Here is a 21623-nt window from a genome sequence, read left to right on the forward strand (position 1 = left end):
CCTGGATTCTGCTTCAGAGCCTGGACATTTTGGACTGACATCTTGGTTGCCCTGCCCAGCTGATTCCAGCTTCTCACCTAGATGTCAGCTCTGCAGGCTGAGAATCTATCCTGCCCTGTTACTCCCCAGAAACCCAACCTGGATCCAGCATTCTGGAAGCCAGTTCAGACCTCTGAGTGGTAGGCTCAGCAGGCCTTGGCATGACTGGTTTCACCTGCTTGGTTAAGAGTGAGGATTCTGGAGCCACACACTCCAAATCCAAGCACTGCCACTTACTAACTAAGTGACTCGGGCCAGGTAATTTACCACTCTGTGCCTCAGTTTTCCTCATCTGTACAATGGGGAGACTAGCAGTCCCCATCTCATAGGATGGTTAAGAGGATTAAATGAATTAATACATGTATAAGACATCATATAAACATATACAAATAATCCACCTACATAAATGTGAAACAATATAAATATAATATTAGCTATATTCACATATTTTATACATATTATTTTACATTTAACTTTATGTATGCTTTACATTAACATGTATTATTTCATGTAAAACATTTATATACATATAAACATAATTATTTATATTATTATTACTGTTGTTTTTGTCTACTCTATCTCCCTGCATGGATAGAGAGACCATGGGTAGGCTCTTCAGCTTTCTTGCTTTCATCTGAGGCTATAGGTGTAGAATCCCTGATTTCTACAGACTCTGCCGTACTATGTAAGGCAAGGTTTAAGTTAGATTAAAACCAACTCTAACACTTGGAAAATTACCATCTACAATGAATGCCATGTAAATATTCTTTCCTAGATTCCTATGTTGCTCTTCTTTCAGTATCATCGTTTTAAGTTCTGTTGCAATTGCTTTTATTTCTTGTCTTATTTCAAAGGCTTTCTCTCTCTGGAGCACATAGCATAAGATAGAAATGTGTCAAAATACATGCTATTTATCATGTGGTTAATTTTAGATCATGTTATGCCCAAAACTATAGATTCGGAGGAATAGGGTGGTTCTGAAAAGAATAGGCATTGTCTCTTTCACTTCTTTTCATGGAACTGAAATGAGGGTAAAGTTTTCCTCTGTCTTCAAAATCATTAATAATCCATGGATTAAGCTTAACCTCCATGAGCAATAATGCCATATAGCCACTGACATCAATTAAGAGACACCACCCTGCCTTGATGGTAAGTGTGACACTACATTAACCCCAAAAAAACCCACTTCCTTTCCAGCAAACAGAAAAGAGCAGAGGACATGAATTCACTGGCAGCTTTAAGCACTGAAGGAGAAAATTGTGTTTGTTTCTGGCAAACATGAAGTCAGATCTCTGGTATTTCCTTCTCTTCTGCTTCCAAGTTGAAGTTCTAACAGGTAAGTGACCTACTGAATATTTATTATTAAGTTATAATTCAAGTGAACATTAAGAAAAACCAATTGGAAACGTTAGGCACCAAATAGAAAGGTTTTTTTTGTTTGTTTGTTTTCAGAGAAGAGCCCAAGTCCATGGCCAAGGACGTTTATGTCACTGTTTTAAGATGAAGAAAAAAGTCTCGTTGGATCATTAAAACTTTAAATTACCTGCTTGAAGTTACTTTTTAGTGGATAAAGTAGAAGAGTGACTTACTGTTCTCAGAGACAGATGAAAGGCAAAATGACTTGTGTCAACAGAATGAAAATTAAGTAGTCCTGGCATTTGGACTGGGGATTCTTTCTGAAGGAGAAAATAAGATGGAAGGGCTTTGAAAAGAAGGATTTTGATTTTAATCTTATCTGGGTGGTCTTTTGTCAGAAACGCCCTGGCTGCCACAGAGTTTTTTCGACACTAATGTCAAGGTCCTTCTAAAAGGCTACGGAGTAGTGGATGATGTAAAAACACTCCCTAGCCTCTGTAGACATTAAAAAAATCATTCTGAAGTCCTCAATTCTTTCTCTTACATGGTATATATCACACTCTACTTGAATACTTTAAATAATGTTACCTACAATGAAATTAATATGTATTTCTGCTGCTTCTTACTTGGTACATTTTCTATTATTTTTGTTTCATCTTTAAGTCTGAGCCTCATGTTCTTGAGGCTGAGAAAAAGCAAAGTGAAATTATATTACCTTGGGAAGTTCTACTCACACTAAAAGTGCAGACAGAAGTTTTAGTAGGTGTAACTTTATTTAGAAATAAGTTTTGCAGTGGTACCAAAAATAGACTTTATTTTTCTCTCCAAAGAATTAAAAAACAAAAATGTGTTGGTCAAAGATTTGATCTTGTGGTGGCTCAAGGTGGCTCCAATGCTCTTAAATAAAGAGGAAAGAGGAATGAGGAATTAAAATCTACTTAAGGTCCCAAGGGCAGTTTGGGGCCATTTGCTTGTGAAACTATGGCTTTTATACAACCCAATGAAATCCTTTAGCTGCATGAGCAACAAAGGAATAGCTTTGGAATTGATAACCATTCATTCATTCACTCATCCATTCTTTCAGCACCAAGCACTTGCCATGCAGGAGGTACTGTGCCAGCTGCTGTGTGTACAATGATAAGCAAAACCAGGTCAGCCCCTGCTCTCATGAAGCTAATTGAATGGCTGGGAGAGAGACATTAATCAGATAATCCCATGAATGAATGACAATTACAGGCAGAACTCAGTTCTGTCAGAGGATGTAACAAAGAAACCTGCATAGACTGGTGGGTGTGGAGGGGTGGTTGGGGGATGGGTTCATCCAAGTCTTTCTTGTGGAAGTGGCACTTGAGCTAAGCCTTGGGGGACAAATAGGAATAAATGGGGAGAATGGTGGGATGGTGGGTAAGAACATTCCATATCATGAAAAGAGTAAGTGCAAAGGACCTGTGGCAGGAAGGCATGAAGTAAGTCAGGAAGCTGGAAGAAAGTGGATGTGCCTGAGTACAGAGAGGAAAGGGGTTGGGGATGGTGCAAGATAAGGCAGGAAAGGAAACCAGAGACCAGACCACTCAGACCATATGCACCATGTGAAGGATTGTGGATTTTCTTCCAAGAACATTGCTTCAAGTCATTGAAGGGTTTGTACTGCTAAAAAGCAACCAATATGCCAAACCCATTTAGGCACTTATGGTGGTGATACTATGCTCAGGAGATTTGAATTAGCAATGGTGTTACCACTGTGGAAGGACTGATCGAGCCTAGGTGGAATTATTTCTAGTTGGCAGATTAAGCTGATGAATAAACTATACTTCTGGAATGATATTTATCTTGGATTCTGATGGAATAAAACCAACATTCCCCCTCATCAACAGAAAACCGTGCCATGGGCAAGCTGTTATCCTATTTGACAGGTGGCGAAACTGGCACACAAATGGCTAGATGGAGATGGTAAACTACTGAACAATCTTCATATTCAAAATATCACCATAATGCACGTATCCAGCAACTACCATTTTAAAGGCTCTGAATGCAAAGTAAAGAACCAAACTGAAGTCAACTAAGCTCGTGTAGATCCTTTCCTTTGGCATATTTTTAATGCTCCCACCTATGTAGGCTTTCTCATCCCATGAAGAGGTAGGCATTCTTACTTTCAGTTAATGTTTGAAGAATCTCAGACCAGGAAAGGCTAAGTGTTTGGTTACCTAGTAATCAGTGGCAGAACCAAGATTAGAATTCAAATATGTCTGATTCCAATATCCACATTCTTTCCACACCATGTTGAAGTAGTGGAGATATAACATGAATCTCAAAGGAGAGAAATTCTCATCAGTTTTGTTATTCGGTTGGTGAGTTAAGAGGAAAGAAATCTTGGTGATTCTCAGTCTTCTGTTGATCTCAGTGTAAAACTTAGCAAAGTCATCTTCTTTTAATGATTCTGGAACAATAGGAGGCTCTTAATTGTAAAAGGATCTGAGAAAAATGAGACATTCTGTCTGCATTTAGAAGACACTCTTTCTAGACATTATGGGCAATGGAGACCACGCGGGTGACCTGATGAATTCTGGTTTGGGAAAGACCACTTTAAAAGCAGTGGAGTGGGAATGACCAAGGTTGGGTGGTGTTTAATAAATGTGCATGTCTAATGATATGTTCAGGGTGGAAGCTGGAAGGGTAACCCTCGGGCTCATTTTGAGCCTTGATTTTGTCACCCAGGCATTGAAGCAGTGATTCCTGAACTCCATCGCCGCCTCCAAAAACACCAGCCCTTTGGCGCTTCCAGCACCTGCCCCTCCCCAGAGCTCAGGGAGAGTCCTGGGGAGCTGAGTTGACATTTAAGCCCCTCCCAGCACCTCCTTCCAGTGTTCATGCTGAATTTTAAAAATCCACATTGTCCATCTTTTCTTTCAATAGATGAATTCAGGGCATTCTCACTCAGCACAAGAAGCCTATATTGATTGCACTCCTTCAATATTATTTCTGTTTTCCTTGGTTGTGGTATTCTCTTTTATTTTTGTTGGTATGAGGAAGTTTCTTTTAACTCCCCTCTTTCCCTCTGTAATTTGGAAGGTTGACCACACGTCCTAGTTGACTAATTCATTATCATGTTCAGAGCAGCTTAATTGAATATCTATTTATTATTGTAGTAAAGTAAATAATGACGGTAGCCTTGCTTGACGTGTTTACCCCACCTCCCATCCCCCGCAGTGACGTGAGAACTTTGGAATGTTCTCTTTTCACTCTCTTGCTTTCCCCTTAACCCCTGCCCCATACATGGGTTTTGTTGAAATAATTGAAAACTTGTAGTTGCAGATCATTGCTAAATTTCCTCTGACAGTGTTTCTCTTCTGGTTCAAGAACTCTTTACACTCACTTCACCATTTTTCAGCGGCAGCATCACTCTTGCCATCTGCTCCTGTCTTGTCATCCTTGTTCCTATCCAATGATCAGAAGACTTCCATTATTTTCTTCAGATACCTCAAACTCTGAATTCCAGCATGGGTAAAGATGTCTTCCTTTACTCTGATGGGTGACTAACATCTTTTCTGGGAGTAGGATTCCTGGACAGCACTCTTTTAATAGTCTCTGGGTATTCACTCGCTGTATGCTGGCTTCTAGGGTTGCACGTGAGTAGTTCCATGTTAGTCTGCCTCTCATTAGTTTCCAAGTAGATTACAAAGTATTGCTAGAATCTTGTTATTCATTTCAACAAGCGAATTCGGGAATTCCACTAGGATATGCCTAATTCTGTGAGTGTTTCCATTAACATTGCTTGAGATTGAGTGAGCCTTTTCAATCTGCAGACTTCAGGTGTTTTGGGGTTTTTTTAATTTCGGGGATATTTTCTCCCAGTAATTGTTTAGTTATTTCTTTGTCTTTTTTCCTTCTTTTTAGACATGCCTATTATTTTTATGTAAGATCTCGAGATCCTTGGTTTTTCATCATTAGTGAGCAAAACGAATTTCATAACTTGCCGTGGCTGTTAACAACTCCCTCAGATGAAATGGAATATTATAGTTTTAAAATTGCTAACAGCATATTCCCATTCTTGGTAGAAACAAAATGTAGGTGTGTAGGGAGGACCTCAATTCTCATCTGAGCTTTGCTCACTGTGTATCCATAGACTTGTTTGATGTAAAAAATAATTGGCCTCAGTATTCACAGTTGTAAACTGAGCAAAACCCACAGCTTATGGTGTCTCCCTGTCCTAAGAATATAAGTTTTATACATAAAAAGATGTACTGGGCTTTGCAAATTCAAAGCCCAGTATATACATACACATACATATACATATATAAATATATATGTATACACACACACACACATATATACCAATCATTTGTAGCCTTCAATACCCAAAGAAAAGAGCCCGTTTACTCCATAAATGGCATCTCTGTGCTACTGCTCTTCTAATAAATTGAGTCTATTAAATGACACGTTTTCATCATTCTAAGTAAAATAAGAATGTGTCATTCAATATCTTTTCAGGAAAATTCAGAATTATACTTTGGAAAGTGGAACTTAAATATGTAGAAAACATGTAACACAAATGAAAGCTGTTGGTCAACAAGAAATTTTTTTCCAGTTTGGCCTGTATGGTCGATTGAAACAGACTGAGATTGGCAAGTTTAAAAAGAGAGTCAGAAATTGGGCTACGAACCTCCTCTGGCTCTCGTATAACATACTGATGGTTGCATCTACTTTGCATGAGGAAAAGCTAAGAAGAAGCAGTTTGTCTTTAAAGGGAGGTGATGGACTCAAGAATTTTGAGTCAGTCAACCACTAGTTCTGAAAGAGTCTTTTGTTTTTCTGAGTGTGTTGCCATAGACATGGTACTTCCAACAAGCAACAAAGAATCACTTAAATGGAACCTTTTTGAATATGAGAAATCAAACTTTTTTTTTAAATTATGGGTATTTTAATTAATTAATTTATTTATTTTTGGCTGTGTTGGGTCTTCGTTTCTGTGCGAGGGCTTTCTCTAGTTGTGGCAAGCAGGGGCTACTCTTCATCGCGGTGCGCGGGCCTCTCACTGTCATGGCCTCTCTTGTTGTGGAGCACAGGCTCCAGACGCGCAGGCTCAGTAGTTGTGGCTCACGGGCCTAGTTGCTCCGCGGCATGTGGGATCTTCCCAGACGGGTTCTTCCCAGATCGAACCCGTGTCCCCTGCATTAGCAGGCAGATTCTCAACCACTGCGCCACCAGGGAAGCCCAAGAAATCAAACTTTTATAGCCAACATTTACACTCTCCTAGGGCTTAGCACGGAAAAAAGTTCATTCATGAAAAAAACAAGAAACAAAACCTCTACTGCACTTACAATTCAAATTTTGTTCATTTTGTACTAAGACAAGCAAAATCTCCTAGTAGTTCCTGTTTGCTCTCATTTAACTATAATAGAGTTTCTTGTAGATGTCAATACATCTTTTTACATTTCTACAGGCAGATAACTTACAGAATACTTATCAAGAATTTAGATCCCATCAGAGCAAGGACCCAGACTTTGTTGCAGGTTTAAGTACACAGGGCAGCTCAACACACAATGATCCATGAATGAGGCTGTCTAGGGAAACAGGTATGTTAAACAATGCATTTTCACATCAAATAAATAATTTTTATATGTTTTTTGGTGCCTAATAACATTTTCAGTCATAGAATACATATGTGGCACCAATGTAAATATTACTTTAAGTATTTGGGACAATTATACACCCAATACATCTTGAAGGAAAAGAAATACTTGAAAATAACTTCCAAATCTAGCTTAATGTTAAAAGCTTCTTTTTCTTCTCTTTTCTTAGCAAGTCTCTTTAGCTTCTGTGCTTCAGCTTCTATAAAATTAAGGGGTTGGACTAGATCATTGGACTAAGTGGCTCCTTAGAAATGTGGACTCTGATGCCAAATTGTCTGGATTCAAATCATGGCTCCACCACATTTTGCCTCTATGACCTGGGGCCAGTTACTCAAGCCTCAGTTTCCTCATCTGTAAAATAGGAATAAAAATAGAAAATCTGATGTCAAATGTTGTTATGAACATCAAATGATATATTGCATGTAATGAATTGGAAACCTTAATACATGGGAAACATGCAATGCTTGTAAGTTGCAATTATTATTATTATTTGGAAGTTTTTGAAAGCTTAGATGTTTATATAACTCCAGAACTATTGGGCTTCAGACAATTGATTGGGCATCATTCAGTGTGAGACTTTGCCTTTGGACTTGGAAACAAGCATCCTCCATTATCCGGTAAATTGGATCCCCTGCTCTGTTTTTCTTGCTCACCTCCTCACCTCATTGCAGGACATTTACCAACCATGCTCAGCTTCGATATTCTTCTATTCATTCATTCATTTATTATTATTGAGCATCTAATATATTCCAGGTCCTAGGATTATTTGTGACCATGATCCAGTCTTTATCCTTGTGAAGTTTATGTTTACATTAGGAAGACAGACAAAAATAATTATGATCTAAGCTTATACACATTATAAATATATTGGTATAAACAAAGCTTTATTGAAATCATTGAGATAGGAGTCTTTGTCTGGGGGTCTCAGGGACAAAGCGGTTCTTTAAAGTGGTTCTTAAAGAATGAATGAGGATTTCTAAGCAAATAAAGGGGTAATGGGATATTCTAGTCTATGGGGACAGAAGTAACAATGAGAAAGTAATGGCCAAAAAGTATGGCGTAGCTTTAAGCTATATGGTCCCTGAGATTGTAAAAGGATTTTGTGTCATTCCAAGAAAATTGATTTATTTTTTTACCTCATAAGCAAGAAGGTAGTGAATATTTTCAAACTGGGCAGTGAAATGCTTTTTAGAAACACAATTTTGCAAGCAGCATGGAGAATAGATTTGGGGGGAGAGACTGCTGTTGAGAAGGCCAGTCAAGAAGATGCTTCCACAGATGAAGGAAGATGTGAAAAAGTCCTAGTTTGGCAATAGGAATGGGGAAAAACCATCCATGAGCTAGAGTCAACTGGACTTGGTGACCAATTGGATCAGGACAGTCAGAGAGAGCGAGTAATGAGGAAGACTCTGAGGTCCTGATGCCTTAAAGGACAGGACTTGGGTTAGGTGAGTGAATGCTGAGTTCAGTTTGGAAATGTTACTCTTGATGTGTCAGGGGACACATCCAGATAGAGATATTGAAAGGAAACTGGAAATAAGGGACTAAGCCAAGGGAAGGAGTGGGCTGGAGATGAAGGTGTGGGTTACTGGAGTAGAGAGTAGAGTTTATTCTAATTACTTTGTAAATATCGCTACAAAGTTTTACAACACCTTTGAGATTTTTCCATTTTCACAAAGAAAATCAGTTTTTACAAGGAGAAAATCAATCATTCATTTAAAACATTACGCATTTCAGAGCATCAAAGGCTGTTTTACCCCCTCTACAGAGTTCCTTGGAGAATAAAAAAGTCACACATTGTGTGTGTGTGTGTCTGCGTGCGTGTGCACGTGCAGGTGTGCTCAGAGTCTTTTGCCTTTTTAACCTTCTCCTTACTTTTTTTCTTCATGTTTTTTTGACTTCCTTTTCGGCAAATGTTAAGACTTGGGATTGGGTTTATTTTGCCTACCCTTGCTACCGATTTCAATCACTACTTTAGATTATGGATGCCTTTGAATAATAATGTAAATATAGAAATTATGCATATATAAAAATCTGCTAATCGGGATTCCAAACGTTTTAGCTAGTAGACGCATAAGAAATGACAGTGGTTTTACGAGAGGTAAAAAAAAAAAAGTGGCAGAAAGCATATTTTTTAAATGCCGGAATTTCTTAGGGAAAGATCAAATGTAACAAAACCCTAATATAAACATTGCAATTTTTAGAACTTCACTTCTTATGTCACATTCATGTGCTGTGCTAAGCTAAAGCTTATCATTGTTGGATTACAGAAAATATTTTTAATAAACACTATCAATAATTGCAAACTCAGGAACCCTTATCTTTCGATCACTCAGACCTTTGTGGAGGTTTGTGGTTAGAAGTCTGAGTTAAGGAGAATAAAGTGAAATTGCTGATCAGTCTAATATCCCCTTCACTGTGTGGGTTTTCTAAGTGTTTTTGCTAAAAGATTTTCAACCAGGCATAATACAATTGCTTATAAAGAGTCCTGGCAGGATGGGTTCTATCAAGACAATCTTACACTGAAGAAATGAAATAGTTTAGACGTAAAAGAGTCAATTTGTAAATAAACTTCTGAATCATAATGCGATTCTCAGCTGAATGACCCTTTTCTTCAGAGATTTTTTTCTTAACAGCTCCCCCCAAAGAATATGCAAATGCTTTTATCTTTTAAAAATGTTGAAGATCTAAAGAAATCATCTGATATAAACATTCTGATTTTACTCCTGAAACCTTAGTCTACTGATATCAACAGTAATGTTATAAAAATCATAGCAGCAGTTAACAGGTTTGAACCTCTATTGGAAAGATTGCACCCTTTAGACATGGTAGTCAATGTGATTAAGATATAGCAGCTATTTTCTAGAGTACTAATAATCTAGGAGCACCAACAAGAAGTAAACAGATATGGTAGCAAAGTGAAAATGAAGTCTGAATATTCAGATTTTTAGACTCATCACCAGGATTCAAGAGAACATATTCCTGTTTGTGTTTTTAGCAATGCATTAAATGCTAAATTTTATAGCATGGTGTTTCCATTGCAAATCACTAACGTGCTCCGGTTATGAAACATCTGGATGTATTAAACAATCATTGGTTCAGAGGCACCTGTCCTGGACATCCATTGGGCAAATTTAATGATTCTGCACTTTAGAGGATACAAATAATAACCAGGTTTAAACATGTCTTCCCTTCTATAGACTCAAAAGAGCCAAGAGAATAGTCAACCATCTAAACAAGTCTTTATGAACCTGGTAGATATTTATAATAGTTAAAGAACGTGCTTCTTTATAGCTCAGCCAGATAATATTCATTAGAACCTGACATCCCAGTTGAGGAGGTGTCTTTTGAACTTGATTGTATATTTGCACATACTTGTCTGCAGAAGAAAGGCAACATGCCGTAGCTAACCCTGGGATCGTGTCCCAGCTATGAGCTATGTAATCCTGGGAAAGATACTCAGTTTTCTGGCCCCATTTTAGCTTGATAAATTTAAGGGTACAATTTAAAATGAAAGGCTTAACTGAATAATTTTTAAAAGCCCTTTTGATTCTTATATTCTATAGTCTATGCTTTATCTCCCCAGATTTATAACATCACTGAGATCTACATATCCATTCATCCACCCAACCATCCAATACATATTTATTGTGACTTACTACTTACCAGGTGCTATTGTAGATACTTGGGATGAATCTGTGAATAAAATCAACAAGGTCCCTCATTTTAAAGCTTATGTTATAGTGGGGTAGCCAGACAGTAAACAAGAAAACAGAGCAGACAGCAACCTCAGGTAATATGTTAGAAAATGACGTGTGGTGTGTTTTGGATTGAGTGGTCAATGGTTGCTGGAGAAGTAAGAAGCAGCCACGTGAAAATCAGAGATAACATTCCAGGCAAAGAAACAACACATTCAAAGCGCCGGAGACCAACTTCTTGTGTTTGAGGAATAGAAAGGAGAACAGTGTGACTGCAGTGTGGTGAGTGACTGGTATAAAATGGTGTTAGCGGGATAGGGTAGATCACGCAAGTCATGGAAAGTAGCGTAAAGGGTTAGATTTTCTTTGAAATGAGATGGGAAGGCCCTGGATGTTTTATAAACAGGGCAAGTATACCATCTGATTATAAAGAAGATTATTCTGGTTTCCCTGAGGAGAGTGGATGGTGAATGGGCACGAGTGAGAGCAGAAAGTTAGGAAGCTCTTGTCATCCCAGAGAGAGATAATGCTGGTTTGGACCAGTTGCAGCTTAGATGGAGAAATGGGTAGATTCTACTGGAAATAGAAGAGAGGGGCAGGAAATTTGACTTTCTTCCTGTAGAAGGATTTCAACAGTGATCTTCTGAGACTCAGTCTATAGTGACCACTTTGTAGCTTCATGTGGTTGCCTGCTTCCATTATACTTCCTCTTGTTGTTGCTAGAGGAACTTCAACCTCAGACTGTACCCCAAATCTTTCATCTGCCCAAAAATTGTGTGACCTCAGACAAATAATCTAATCTGTCTGGGTCATCAGACAGACTTGCTGTATGATTTGTGTGTTTGCTAGGCTTGGCTGTGTATGATGCTGGGCAGAAGTTGAATCATGTTACAGGAAACACAAGTGTGAAGGTAGGGGTGTTTACAGGATGTCTGAAACATGTACAGACTATATATGAGAGCTTATGGGGATTGGAAATGGAGATGGTTATGGTAGGGAGAGTGAGGAACATATCAAATATAGTGTGAGAGGATATTTTGGAGGATAATTTTATATTAAAAAGTGGTATGTGGAGTGATTTTAAGCTTGATATAAGGGAAGAAAGAACAAGAAGAAAGAGATTGATGAGGGGAATAGTTGCAATTTTCAACTACTGTTATGACAGGGGAACTGACCAAAGAGATTTGACACCCAATCAAAGCAGACACAGGTATAAAAAATGGTGCTATCGTACCAGTACTCCTGACTGAATATTAGACTTGGAGATAAGAACATCCAGGGAAGGTGCAGAAAAGATTCTAGCTGCTTCAGCAGTTATAAGGAACTAACATATTCAGATTTTCCTTAAATTGTCTGTCGATCCATTAAATGTTTTAGTCATGATTATAGGGATGATCTCCTTTTGATACTATTTTTCAAATATCATCAAAGACTAAGGAGATTTTGTGATTAGGTGTTTGAGCATATCTGTTCTACAGGTGCCAAAGTAATCGTGAAGCAATCGATTAAATCCCCTATCTGATTCCTTTAGTTGAAAACATTCAAATAGAAGACCAAGAACTGCCAAATCGTTTTCCAGATGGAAAGTTTAAGCATCGGGTATGTGGACACTTAAGTCAGGCTTCTTGTCACCACATTTAATAATAAAAAGGTGACCTAGGTAGTTTTTAGATTAAAAAGGGTAAAATGAATAACTAAGAGTGTCCAGTAGAAATGACACTTTGGGATCTCCAGTTACTCCTCTGATGTCAATGGCACTGTCACTCAAGAAAAACTTGGAGCGTTTTCCTTGCCATACCTAAAAGCTATTATGGGCCAGGAAGATCGTCTCATTAATTTTCATTTCTCCTGACTTCATGGAAAAGCCCAGTAAGATGCTGGGACAGAGAGAGTATTATGGAAACATGGTTTCTCCTCTGGAGAACCCAACAGCCAACTAGTAGCTCTCTTAGTTGTTCATGGTCTCATCTAGATATGTTCTCATCCTGAATCCATAGAGAGTAAATGTTGGAAAGAACTTTAAGATGTCTTGGTATTACTTCCTTATTTCACAGCTGAAGAGACTAAAGTCTAGAGAGGTATCCTTGTCACAGAGACTTGCTAATGGCAAAGCCAGAATTCTCCTCTGGTTTCCCTGGGAACCACTGCATTGCACTTCTATCACCCTGCACCGCCAACCATTATATTTCATCTTGCATTGGGTTATAGGTCATAGTGTGGGCCCAAAAGGAGAAAAAGCTGCTGACAAAATCATCTTCAGAAGTAGAAGACAACGCATCTATGTCTGTGTGTGCACAAGGTGGCCGCAGACACTTTTGTTCCAAGATCTCTTTGTGGTTTACACGCTGCCATTCTAAAGTCCTTGGGAAATTTCCTCTGAACGTTTCTAAAGGAACTGTGAACCAGCTCACTGATTTTATCTTCTGCAATAGACAGTAAAGACAAGCATCAAAGCAATAGTAGTGCAACATAATTTACTTTCAGACAAATAAGTCCCCATGCAAATTATCTTTCACTTTAATCTAATGTAGGTTGCACCTATTCTCATGTGATGAGTTTTTCCCCTTTCCCTTTTGCTTGTATTTACCTTCAGTTCTTTAAATGAAACAAGCATTATTTTTCCTCTTTATACTTGAAAACTATTTTATTCTAGAACAAAACATCTACTCACAAAAGTGAAAAAATATAAATGTACAATTTAACGAATAGTTACAAAACATACTACCTTACTCCTACAATTATCACAGTTCAAGAGGTAAAACATTGTCAGCCCACAGAAGCCTCTCCACCCTGTGTTTTCCTTCCCGATTCCAATTCCTTTTCCCCTTTATACAGAAGCATCATACTGAATTTTGAGATATTCATTTGGGTTATATATTCTGTTTCTATTCTTTTAGTCATTATGCAAGAAATCACAACATGCATACTTCATTTATCAAAGTCTCAAGTTACATACACCTTTTCTAGCCTCCTAGACAATGTGTTTTAGGTTGACAGTTTCTTTCAGTACTCTAAAGATATAAGGTGTAATTCCACTGTATCATGACTTTTACTGTTGATGTTGAGATACCACCTGTCAGTCTCACAGTTGCTTCTTAGAAGGTAGTCAGTCTCTTTTCCCTGGCTGTTTTTAGGATTTTTATTATGATTTGTCTAGATGTGCATATTTTTTAAAAATCTGCTTGTGTTTTATTTTCCAGTTCAACAGCTCTGTTTAACCATCTAATATGCTCTTAACTTATCTCCTGAGTTTCTAATCTCAGTGTGTTTTTTTTTGCCAATTCTAGTTGGTTCTTTTTCAAATTAGTTGACTTTTTTTCTTTAAGTTTCCTGTGATCTATAGATATTATTACAAGTTTGTCTTTTATTTCCTTAAACACAGAAGGCTTAATTGTTTTATTTGGGGGATCTGATAATTTAAATATATAATTGTGTATTTGTTTTTGGAGTCTGTTGTTGTTTTGTTTCCTTGCATGTCAGATTATTTTTTATGGTATGCTTGTCATTATAATTATTATTTGTAGATATGAGTTGAAGCCTAGGATGTAAACCTTTTCTTTCTGCAATAGTTTGCATTTTTACTTTCAAAAGCTTAGGGGTAATAATAATCCAAAATCACCTTAGACAAAGTTCAATTATTGAGATTTTCTGGACCACTGAAGTGATTTGAAGGTGGGCTATGATCTGCATGAAGGCTGGTTTACTTCTGGTTTAACCTGTATTCCAAGGATGTAGCCCTCTGGGATTTTGAGGAGCTTATTGAGGAGAATGTCTTTTACTAGATTTCTCGTTTTCAGACTCTGGGAGTTGAGACATGAAAACAGAAGTGTGAATCTGGGAGAACAGCACATGCTCTCAAAGTAAAAGCAACTTCTAACCTTTGCTTATCTCTCTGGATTCTGGTTCTTCAAATTTAATCTAGTAATTTCTTCTTTTTTTTCAGCTCTTCAATCCTTTACATTAATATTTTTAGACATTTCATTCAGCATCTTTGGTTGCTTTGGTGTGGGAATTAGTTTGAATAATCTGGACCACCATACTGAAAGCTAGAAAGCTTGTGTTTTCACAATCAAATCCCCAAGTTGAAAATCTATTCCCTAGCAATATGAGAGATATAAATTAAAGCCTATAGGTACTAGGAAAAATAAGTAGCTATGGTAAATTTTAAATAAAATGAACACACTGGTGTAAGCAGAACCATGACAAGTGAATCCAGGAGGGTAACGCTAGTCTTGTTGTAAAGTGGAACAGTTCTTTCCAAAAGCAACATGGCAGTACAGAGTGTTTTCAGAGTCTTTAAATATTTTGCCCACATGTCAAAATATTTACATAAAATCAAAATGCTGAAAATAACCCCAACAGTCAACACTGGTAGAATGCTTTAACAAGTTATGATAAATGAACATTATGCCCTTTTATATAGCCATTAAAAAGGATAAGTATGATGACTACATAAAAAAATGGAACGTTTATGATAGAACATTAACTGCCAACAGAAGAACAAAAGGAATAGGTTTGCTATATAAAATAAGTATATGTCTGGAAGGTAAAGAGCAAAAATGCACAAATGGTATTTCTATTTCACTGGAAAAGGAGGAGCAGGTAATATTTTTCCTTAAAACTTCTTTATACTTGTTACATAGTTTTCTCAAGAATAAAAACAGGAATTTCAAAATTTAAGCTAAAAACTGTCATGCTAATAATTTTTCCCAAACAATTTCAGCATGAGACTTATTAAAAGTCATATTAAAAAAGAAGAAAAAAGAAAAAGAAAAAGGAAGGCAAAGAGTTGTTTGAACTTATAACTGAATAACTCAGAATCTGTAACCAGACCAAATCCATTTCAGTTTCCTTCTTCTGTGATCCCCATGTAACTTGTAAAAACAACCTTGGTTTCCTATAAGCTAAAATTTATTTTAAAAAATGAAAAAGTAAACAAAAATCTGGGTCTTTACTTTTATCATCAGACTTTGATTCAGTTCTCAATGGATGAGGTTCAGAGAAGACATGTTTCTATCATTTGAAAATGATTCATCTGTTCTTTCACTCTCTAGCGGGAGGGTATAGTGTAAATATATACTCTTATATAACCATTCATTTTTAGTTTAAGCTGTTTTGTGCTTTAAAATGTTTCTTCCCTAAACTATGTCTTTCCCCAAATCTCTCATTGTTTGACTAAAGTGCTAATCCTCCTTCAATTTCAATTTTCAATGTCACTTTCTCCAAGTGGCATTAATTATCTGATTCTCCAATCAAAATGTGAACCCATCTACATTTACTTGAATAGTACTTCATTCCTAGCATGAATTATGGTGCATAACTTCATATTTATCCATCATCTGTCTCCAATATGAAATCTGCCCAAAGGCAGGAACAATTTCTGTTTGATTCATACTATGTAAATATGTTATTTAATATATTACATATTATATATTCATATATGATAAAAAGTCTCTGGTTAGGTTTTTTCCCAAGACACAGTTTTACCTTCATGTTCTATTTTTTGGTTGTGAAGTTCCTTCATTTTGTTGCAATAAAGGTGACTTTATGAAGAGAAGAGATGACTTTTGTGCTCAAATATAATGATTAGGTCAACAGAATCATAAAATGTCACTTTTGCTTTTTTTTTTTTTTATCCAGGAGAATTCAATGCTTCTGCCACGTCTGAGATGTTTATATTTCACAATGGAGGTGTACAAATTTTATGCAAATACCCTGATACTGTCCAACAATTTAAAATGCAGCTGTTGAAAGGAAATAATATACTCTGTGATCTCACTAAAACAAAGGGAAGCGGAGACAAGGTGTCCATCACGAATCTGAACGTCTGTCAATTTCAGTTATCCAATAACAGTGTCTCTTTTTTTCTGTATAACTTGGACAGTTCTCATGCCAGCTATTACATCTGCAAACTATCAATTTTTGATCCTCCTCCTTTTCAAGTAGATATTCTAAGCAAAGAATATTTGAATATTTACGGTAAGACATTGTTTTAATCTTCTAGACTTAAGAGTACATAGGCATTTTAACAATTTTTCTCACTAATGAAAACAGTTAAACAAATAAATATCTCTTGTGTTGGAGTTCATTTCGGTGCAATTGATGGCAATAATTTATGATGAAATATATCAATACAAGGGTGTTTATTAATAACAAAAATAATTATGTTAATCAGTAATATGAAATTTAATCATACAGACTGCTGAGTTAGAAATAGGTTACATTGTCTCTAAAACACACATGCCATTGAAAATCAGGAAAAAAAATTAGGAGAAATATCCAAACCCAGGGCTTAATGGCTGTGCTTCTATTCACCTAAAGTTTAAGGTTTGGATTTTGTGCTGGGAATTGTGGAATTAAGTGATATGATTGAAAACAATAGTTTTATACCTTTACTTTCCTACTTATTCTTTTTCAAAAACATAGATAGTGAAGTCTTTTCTATTAACCACATTTATAGACATATACGTGCATAGAGTCTTTTTGCTTTTAGTTTCTGGATCCTTGCTATCACACTGAGATGATGTTATTTATTTACTGTTTACTGGATATCATGATTGTAACAAAGGCAAGCTTTATGGCAAGCTGTTTAATTTAAACAGCTCTTTTAAATTTGTTAAGTGAACTTGTGATTCAGCACTGACAGAGGAGATTTGATTCTGAGAGCTTTTCCTCACCTTAATTTTTTTCCAACCCAGAATCACAGGTTTGTTGCCAGCTGAAGTTCTGGTTACCCATAGGATGTGCGGCTTTTGTTGTAGTGTGCATTTTTGGATGTGTCCTTACATGTTGGCTTACAAAAAAGGTGAGCAGGGCTTCCCTGGTGGCGCAGTGGTGGGGGGGTCCACCTGCCAGTGCAGGGGACGTGGGTTTGTGTCCCGGTCCAGGAGGATCCCACGTGCCGCGGAGCAGCTGCGCCCGTGGGCCGTGGCCGCTGGGCCTGCGTGTCCGGGGCCTGTGCTCCGCAGCGGGAGAGGCCACAGCAGTGAGAGGCCCGCGTACCGCAAAAAAAAAAAAAAAAAAAAGGTGAGCAACATTGATCTTTTCTTGCACTGGCTTTACTGAGGAATATGAGCAGTTATTTACTCATCAAAGTATGTACTGCTCTTGCCAGAGTAATTTGATCAACAGGTAGATGATTTCTTTTCCTCCAGATATGCTTACTAATTAAACTACTAACTTGGAACAGAAGCTTATTTACTTTATAGCCACTTCATTCCAAAAGGAATTCAGTGGCTTACAAAGAGATATGTCATTATTATTATTCACAAAAGATAAGGAAATTGGGGCCACAGAAAGACAAAAAGGCAGGGAGGAGGGAGGAGGGTTAAAAGATAAAAATAGATGCTTCTGACTTAAAAATTATTACACGTGGGCTGCAAATTTGATTCTAAGTTTCCAAAGTCAGGGCAGATGAAACAAAATTTTCCTCAACCAGTCAATTAAAAAACAATCAGTGAGAAAGTCTTGTAGGGCACCATCAGTAGTTGAGAAGGAAACTGTCAGCTTCTTTACATGGTAACTTATTAGGACTCCTTGCTTTTAAAGAAAACCACTGAAAAGCTAGGCAGAAAGATGAAAGAATAACGACACCGATAACAACCAAAATCTCTCTGTGCCGGGGGATATTCTCTTTAGTCTATCACAAAACAGGTTCTCAATCAAAGAACCTATACCATTTTGCATATTATGCAAGGGTGTTAGCATCCTCAAGTATATCCATAGTGTGATGGTTGGCCATACAGGCATATATCTGTGTCAGAAGGGAATTTGAAAAGAGATAAAGAAGGAAGAGAGGAAGATCAGCCCCGTGGTCTAAGTCTACTGGGGAAGGAACATAAAGGCATAAATGAGAAAAGACATTGAGCAGAAACAGTTTTTATTTGAAGCCCTTTTCATATTGTTCTCCTACTTAGCCTAAAGTCAGGAGCCTAAGTCACATTATAACACTTTGTCACATACTGCTTCAACAAAGAATAGAAAACAGTAACAAATACACAAACACATCCCCCACAGGAATGGAGATGGGGAAGAGCAGATGACAAACCACGTTTCTGACTTTTCTTGCAGAAGTATCCTTCCAGCATGCACGACCTTAATAGTGAATACATGTTCATGGCAGCAGTGAACACCGCTAAAAAGCCTGGACCCACAGGTACAGTGACACATGGGGGCTTGGGAAGGGAAGAGTGTTCTTTACATGAAGCCTAGGATTTTAATTTTTTATTTTAAAGGAAGGGAAAATGTCTCTAGTATTTTCTGTAAAAAGTCATATTTTCATTTTAACTGAATTGATGCTCTCTCTAGTTCATTGAAAACATGTTTGTAAACCACTATTAAAAAAACCAAAAAGTGCATAAACCCCTATGGTATCAAGGCAATCTTCCAATCAATATTTTAAAAATTGGGGTGATTCTAAGTCTTCCTTGTTAAAAAGTTCATTAAGTCATACGATGAGATTTATTGAATATCATTTTAGTGTAAATTACTGAGTGAGGCACTGTGGGGGATACAAAGATATGAAGGTTTTCGACTGAGATTTGGAGGAAAGATCTGGGCTGGTATTCCCAAGGGGAAGAAGGAGAAATTGGTGAAGATATTGTTATTTCACCGTAAAAAATGTGCATGGTTAGAGAAATTGGATGGCTGTGGAAGTCAGCTAGGTGGGACTTTGACCTTTTTCATTCAGAGTGAGTGTTGTCAACTGCAGTGTTCTTAAGTTGAGGACCATCCCAGAAAGTCTGAAATATCCATTCTTGTAAATCTTATGCCTTTGAGGTTGCAGTGATGGAAGGTGTATAATGAGACAGAAGCCACTGCATTTTTGCCACCACTCAGTGGTAAAGGACTTGTATAAAAGGGATGCACAAAACACCTGTAATCATGGAATTAAAGCGCGGGAAGGGGCTAAATCTCCTTTAGCCCTCATTTTTTTTAGATGAAAGAAATTGATGTTTCTTCTGGTGTTCAGTGATCCTTTGGTTCTTCAGAGAGTTGATACCATAGCTTTGACACTAGCAAAGAGCTTGTGTTTCATTATTCTGCTATTGGAAAAAAAAATCTTTTCTCTCAATCTCTGTGCTTGTAATAATGTGTCTATCTTAATTTGGGTCCCTGAAAGCAGACCCTGAGACAGACACCTGAATGCAAGTAGTTTATTTGGAAGGAAGAAGGGGTGAGGGAACAGGGAGAGGGAGACAGGAAAGGCAGAAAAGCAGATGAAGGTTGCATTACTAAGATCTCAGCTAGAGGCCACAGGACTTCTGAGACGTATACAGATGTCTCCCAGAATTGTTCTTCTGAAGGATGGCAAATGGGGCATTTATCCATCGGCTCCCATCCCCACTGGCTTGGGGTTGCCTGTAGGATGCATTAATCTCCTTTGTTCCTGAGTCTTGCTCTGTGCATGCCATGAGGCTGCTCTTAAGCCTTCAGAGAAAGCCCTGAGGCAGAAAAGCAGAGAAATGCAGGGTGGGGCTATTTTGCTAGAATAGTCAGCATACTCAGAAGTGGTACAGCTGAAATCAGAGGGGGGTAGTTTCATGCCCCATCTACCAAGCCTAGCATATATCTTGCAATTACATGTAAACAAATAGTAACTGAAAATGGCCAGAGTGTAGCTCTAGTGTAGGGCTACCTTCTTGAGGGTAGGCAGGGTCTTTCTTCTGTATTCCGACAGCATTACACTAAACAATTCCAGGCAGAGCATGACTCAGCACTTCTGTCAAATATTTGTTATTATGTGAATAACACGGTGCTGAGTAATGTGCATTGGGTAGAGGGAGGGAAGACCTAAGACAGTCCTTGTCTTCAGTTTATAATGTCACTGGGAGAGGTAATATGTTTGCATGGAGGGTGGAGTCACGTGATAGCGTTAAAAGTCCTCAATTAATTGCAAAGCAGTAGAGTTCAGACAAAGTTTGCAAAAAGAGTCAAGAGTGGGCTGGGGGGCTTCCCTGGTGGCGCAGTGGTTGAGAGTCTGCCTGCTAATGCAGGGGACATGGGTTCGAGCCCTGGTCTGGGAAGATCCCACATGCCACGGAGCGACTGGGCCCGTGAGCCACAACTACTGAGCCTGCGTGTCTGGAGCCTGTGCTCCGCAACAAGAGAGGCCATGACAGTGAGAGGCCCATGCATGGCGATGAAGAGTGGCCCCCGCTCGCCGCAACTAGAGAAAGCCCTCGCACGGAAACGAAGACCCAACGCAGCCAAAAATTAAATAAATAAATGAATTAAAAAAAAAAAAAAAGAGTGGGCTGGGTAAAACTCCATGGAAAATGTGGAATTGGTGCTCGGTCTTGAAGCATAAAGAAGAGTTTGGACGGGGTGTGTGTTTGCCTGTGTGTGTGTGTGTGTGTGCATGTGTGTGTGCGTGTTTACAAGAGGCAGAGGAAAGGGGAAGCCTTGCTGAAGGGGATTGGCACATGGAGAGCTTTTAAAGAATTTATGCTAAATTTTTGTTACAGATGTGACCCGTAATTTGGAACTCTCTGGCACCCAGGCGTGAGCCGCACTGGCCAGTTCCCTCCAACTTGAAGAGCAAGATTCTCTATTTCCTGGACCACAGAGAGTCTGACTTGATTTGACTACGTACATCTTTTGCTGATGTTTTGTTCCGTCTGGACCAGTGACTATATCAGTCAATAGAGATTTTAACAGACTGCCTTAGTACCATTAGAGTTCTCTCAAAACAAATACCCTCTCGCAACTAGCTTTATAGAAAGCCCAGCTTGTGTGTGCTCAACAAACAGACCTCACTGGGATGGAAACCCTGTCTTCAGATCTGCTTCTAAGCAATGCATCAGCCAGGAGAACAAACACATCTATAAAAATGTTTTAAAGAGGTCAAGGGTATGGAATCTGCAAAGCAAATGGACAGCTGAGGGCCAGAGTCTGTCTG

At 38.1% G+C, this 21623-nt stretch overlaps 1 protein-coding gene across 1 annotated transcript; it reads left to right on the top strand.

Moving 5' to 3' along the window:
• Positions 1-1317: 1317 nt before the first annotated feature.
• ICOS (inducible T cell costimulator) lies at positions 1318-21230 on the top strand. The gene is made up of 5 exons (XM_065880169.1): positions 1318-1375; positions 16364-16702; positions 17422-17528; positions 18794-18878; positions 21190-21230. Exons 1-5 carry the CDS (start codon positions 1318-1320, stop codon positions 21228-21230), a joined length of 630 nt encoding a protein of 209 aa, XP_065736241.1.
• The last annotated feature ends 393 nt before the right edge of the window (positions 21231-21623 follow it).

The sequence above is a fragment of the Phocoena phocoena genome, chromosome 7 (genome assembly GCF_963924675.1).
Source record: "Phocoena phocoena chromosome 7, mPhoPho1.1, whole genome shotgun sequence".
Taxonomy (NCBI): domain Eukaryota; kingdom Metazoa; phylum Chordata; class Mammalia; order Artiodactyla; family Phocoenidae; genus Phocoena; species Phocoena phocoena.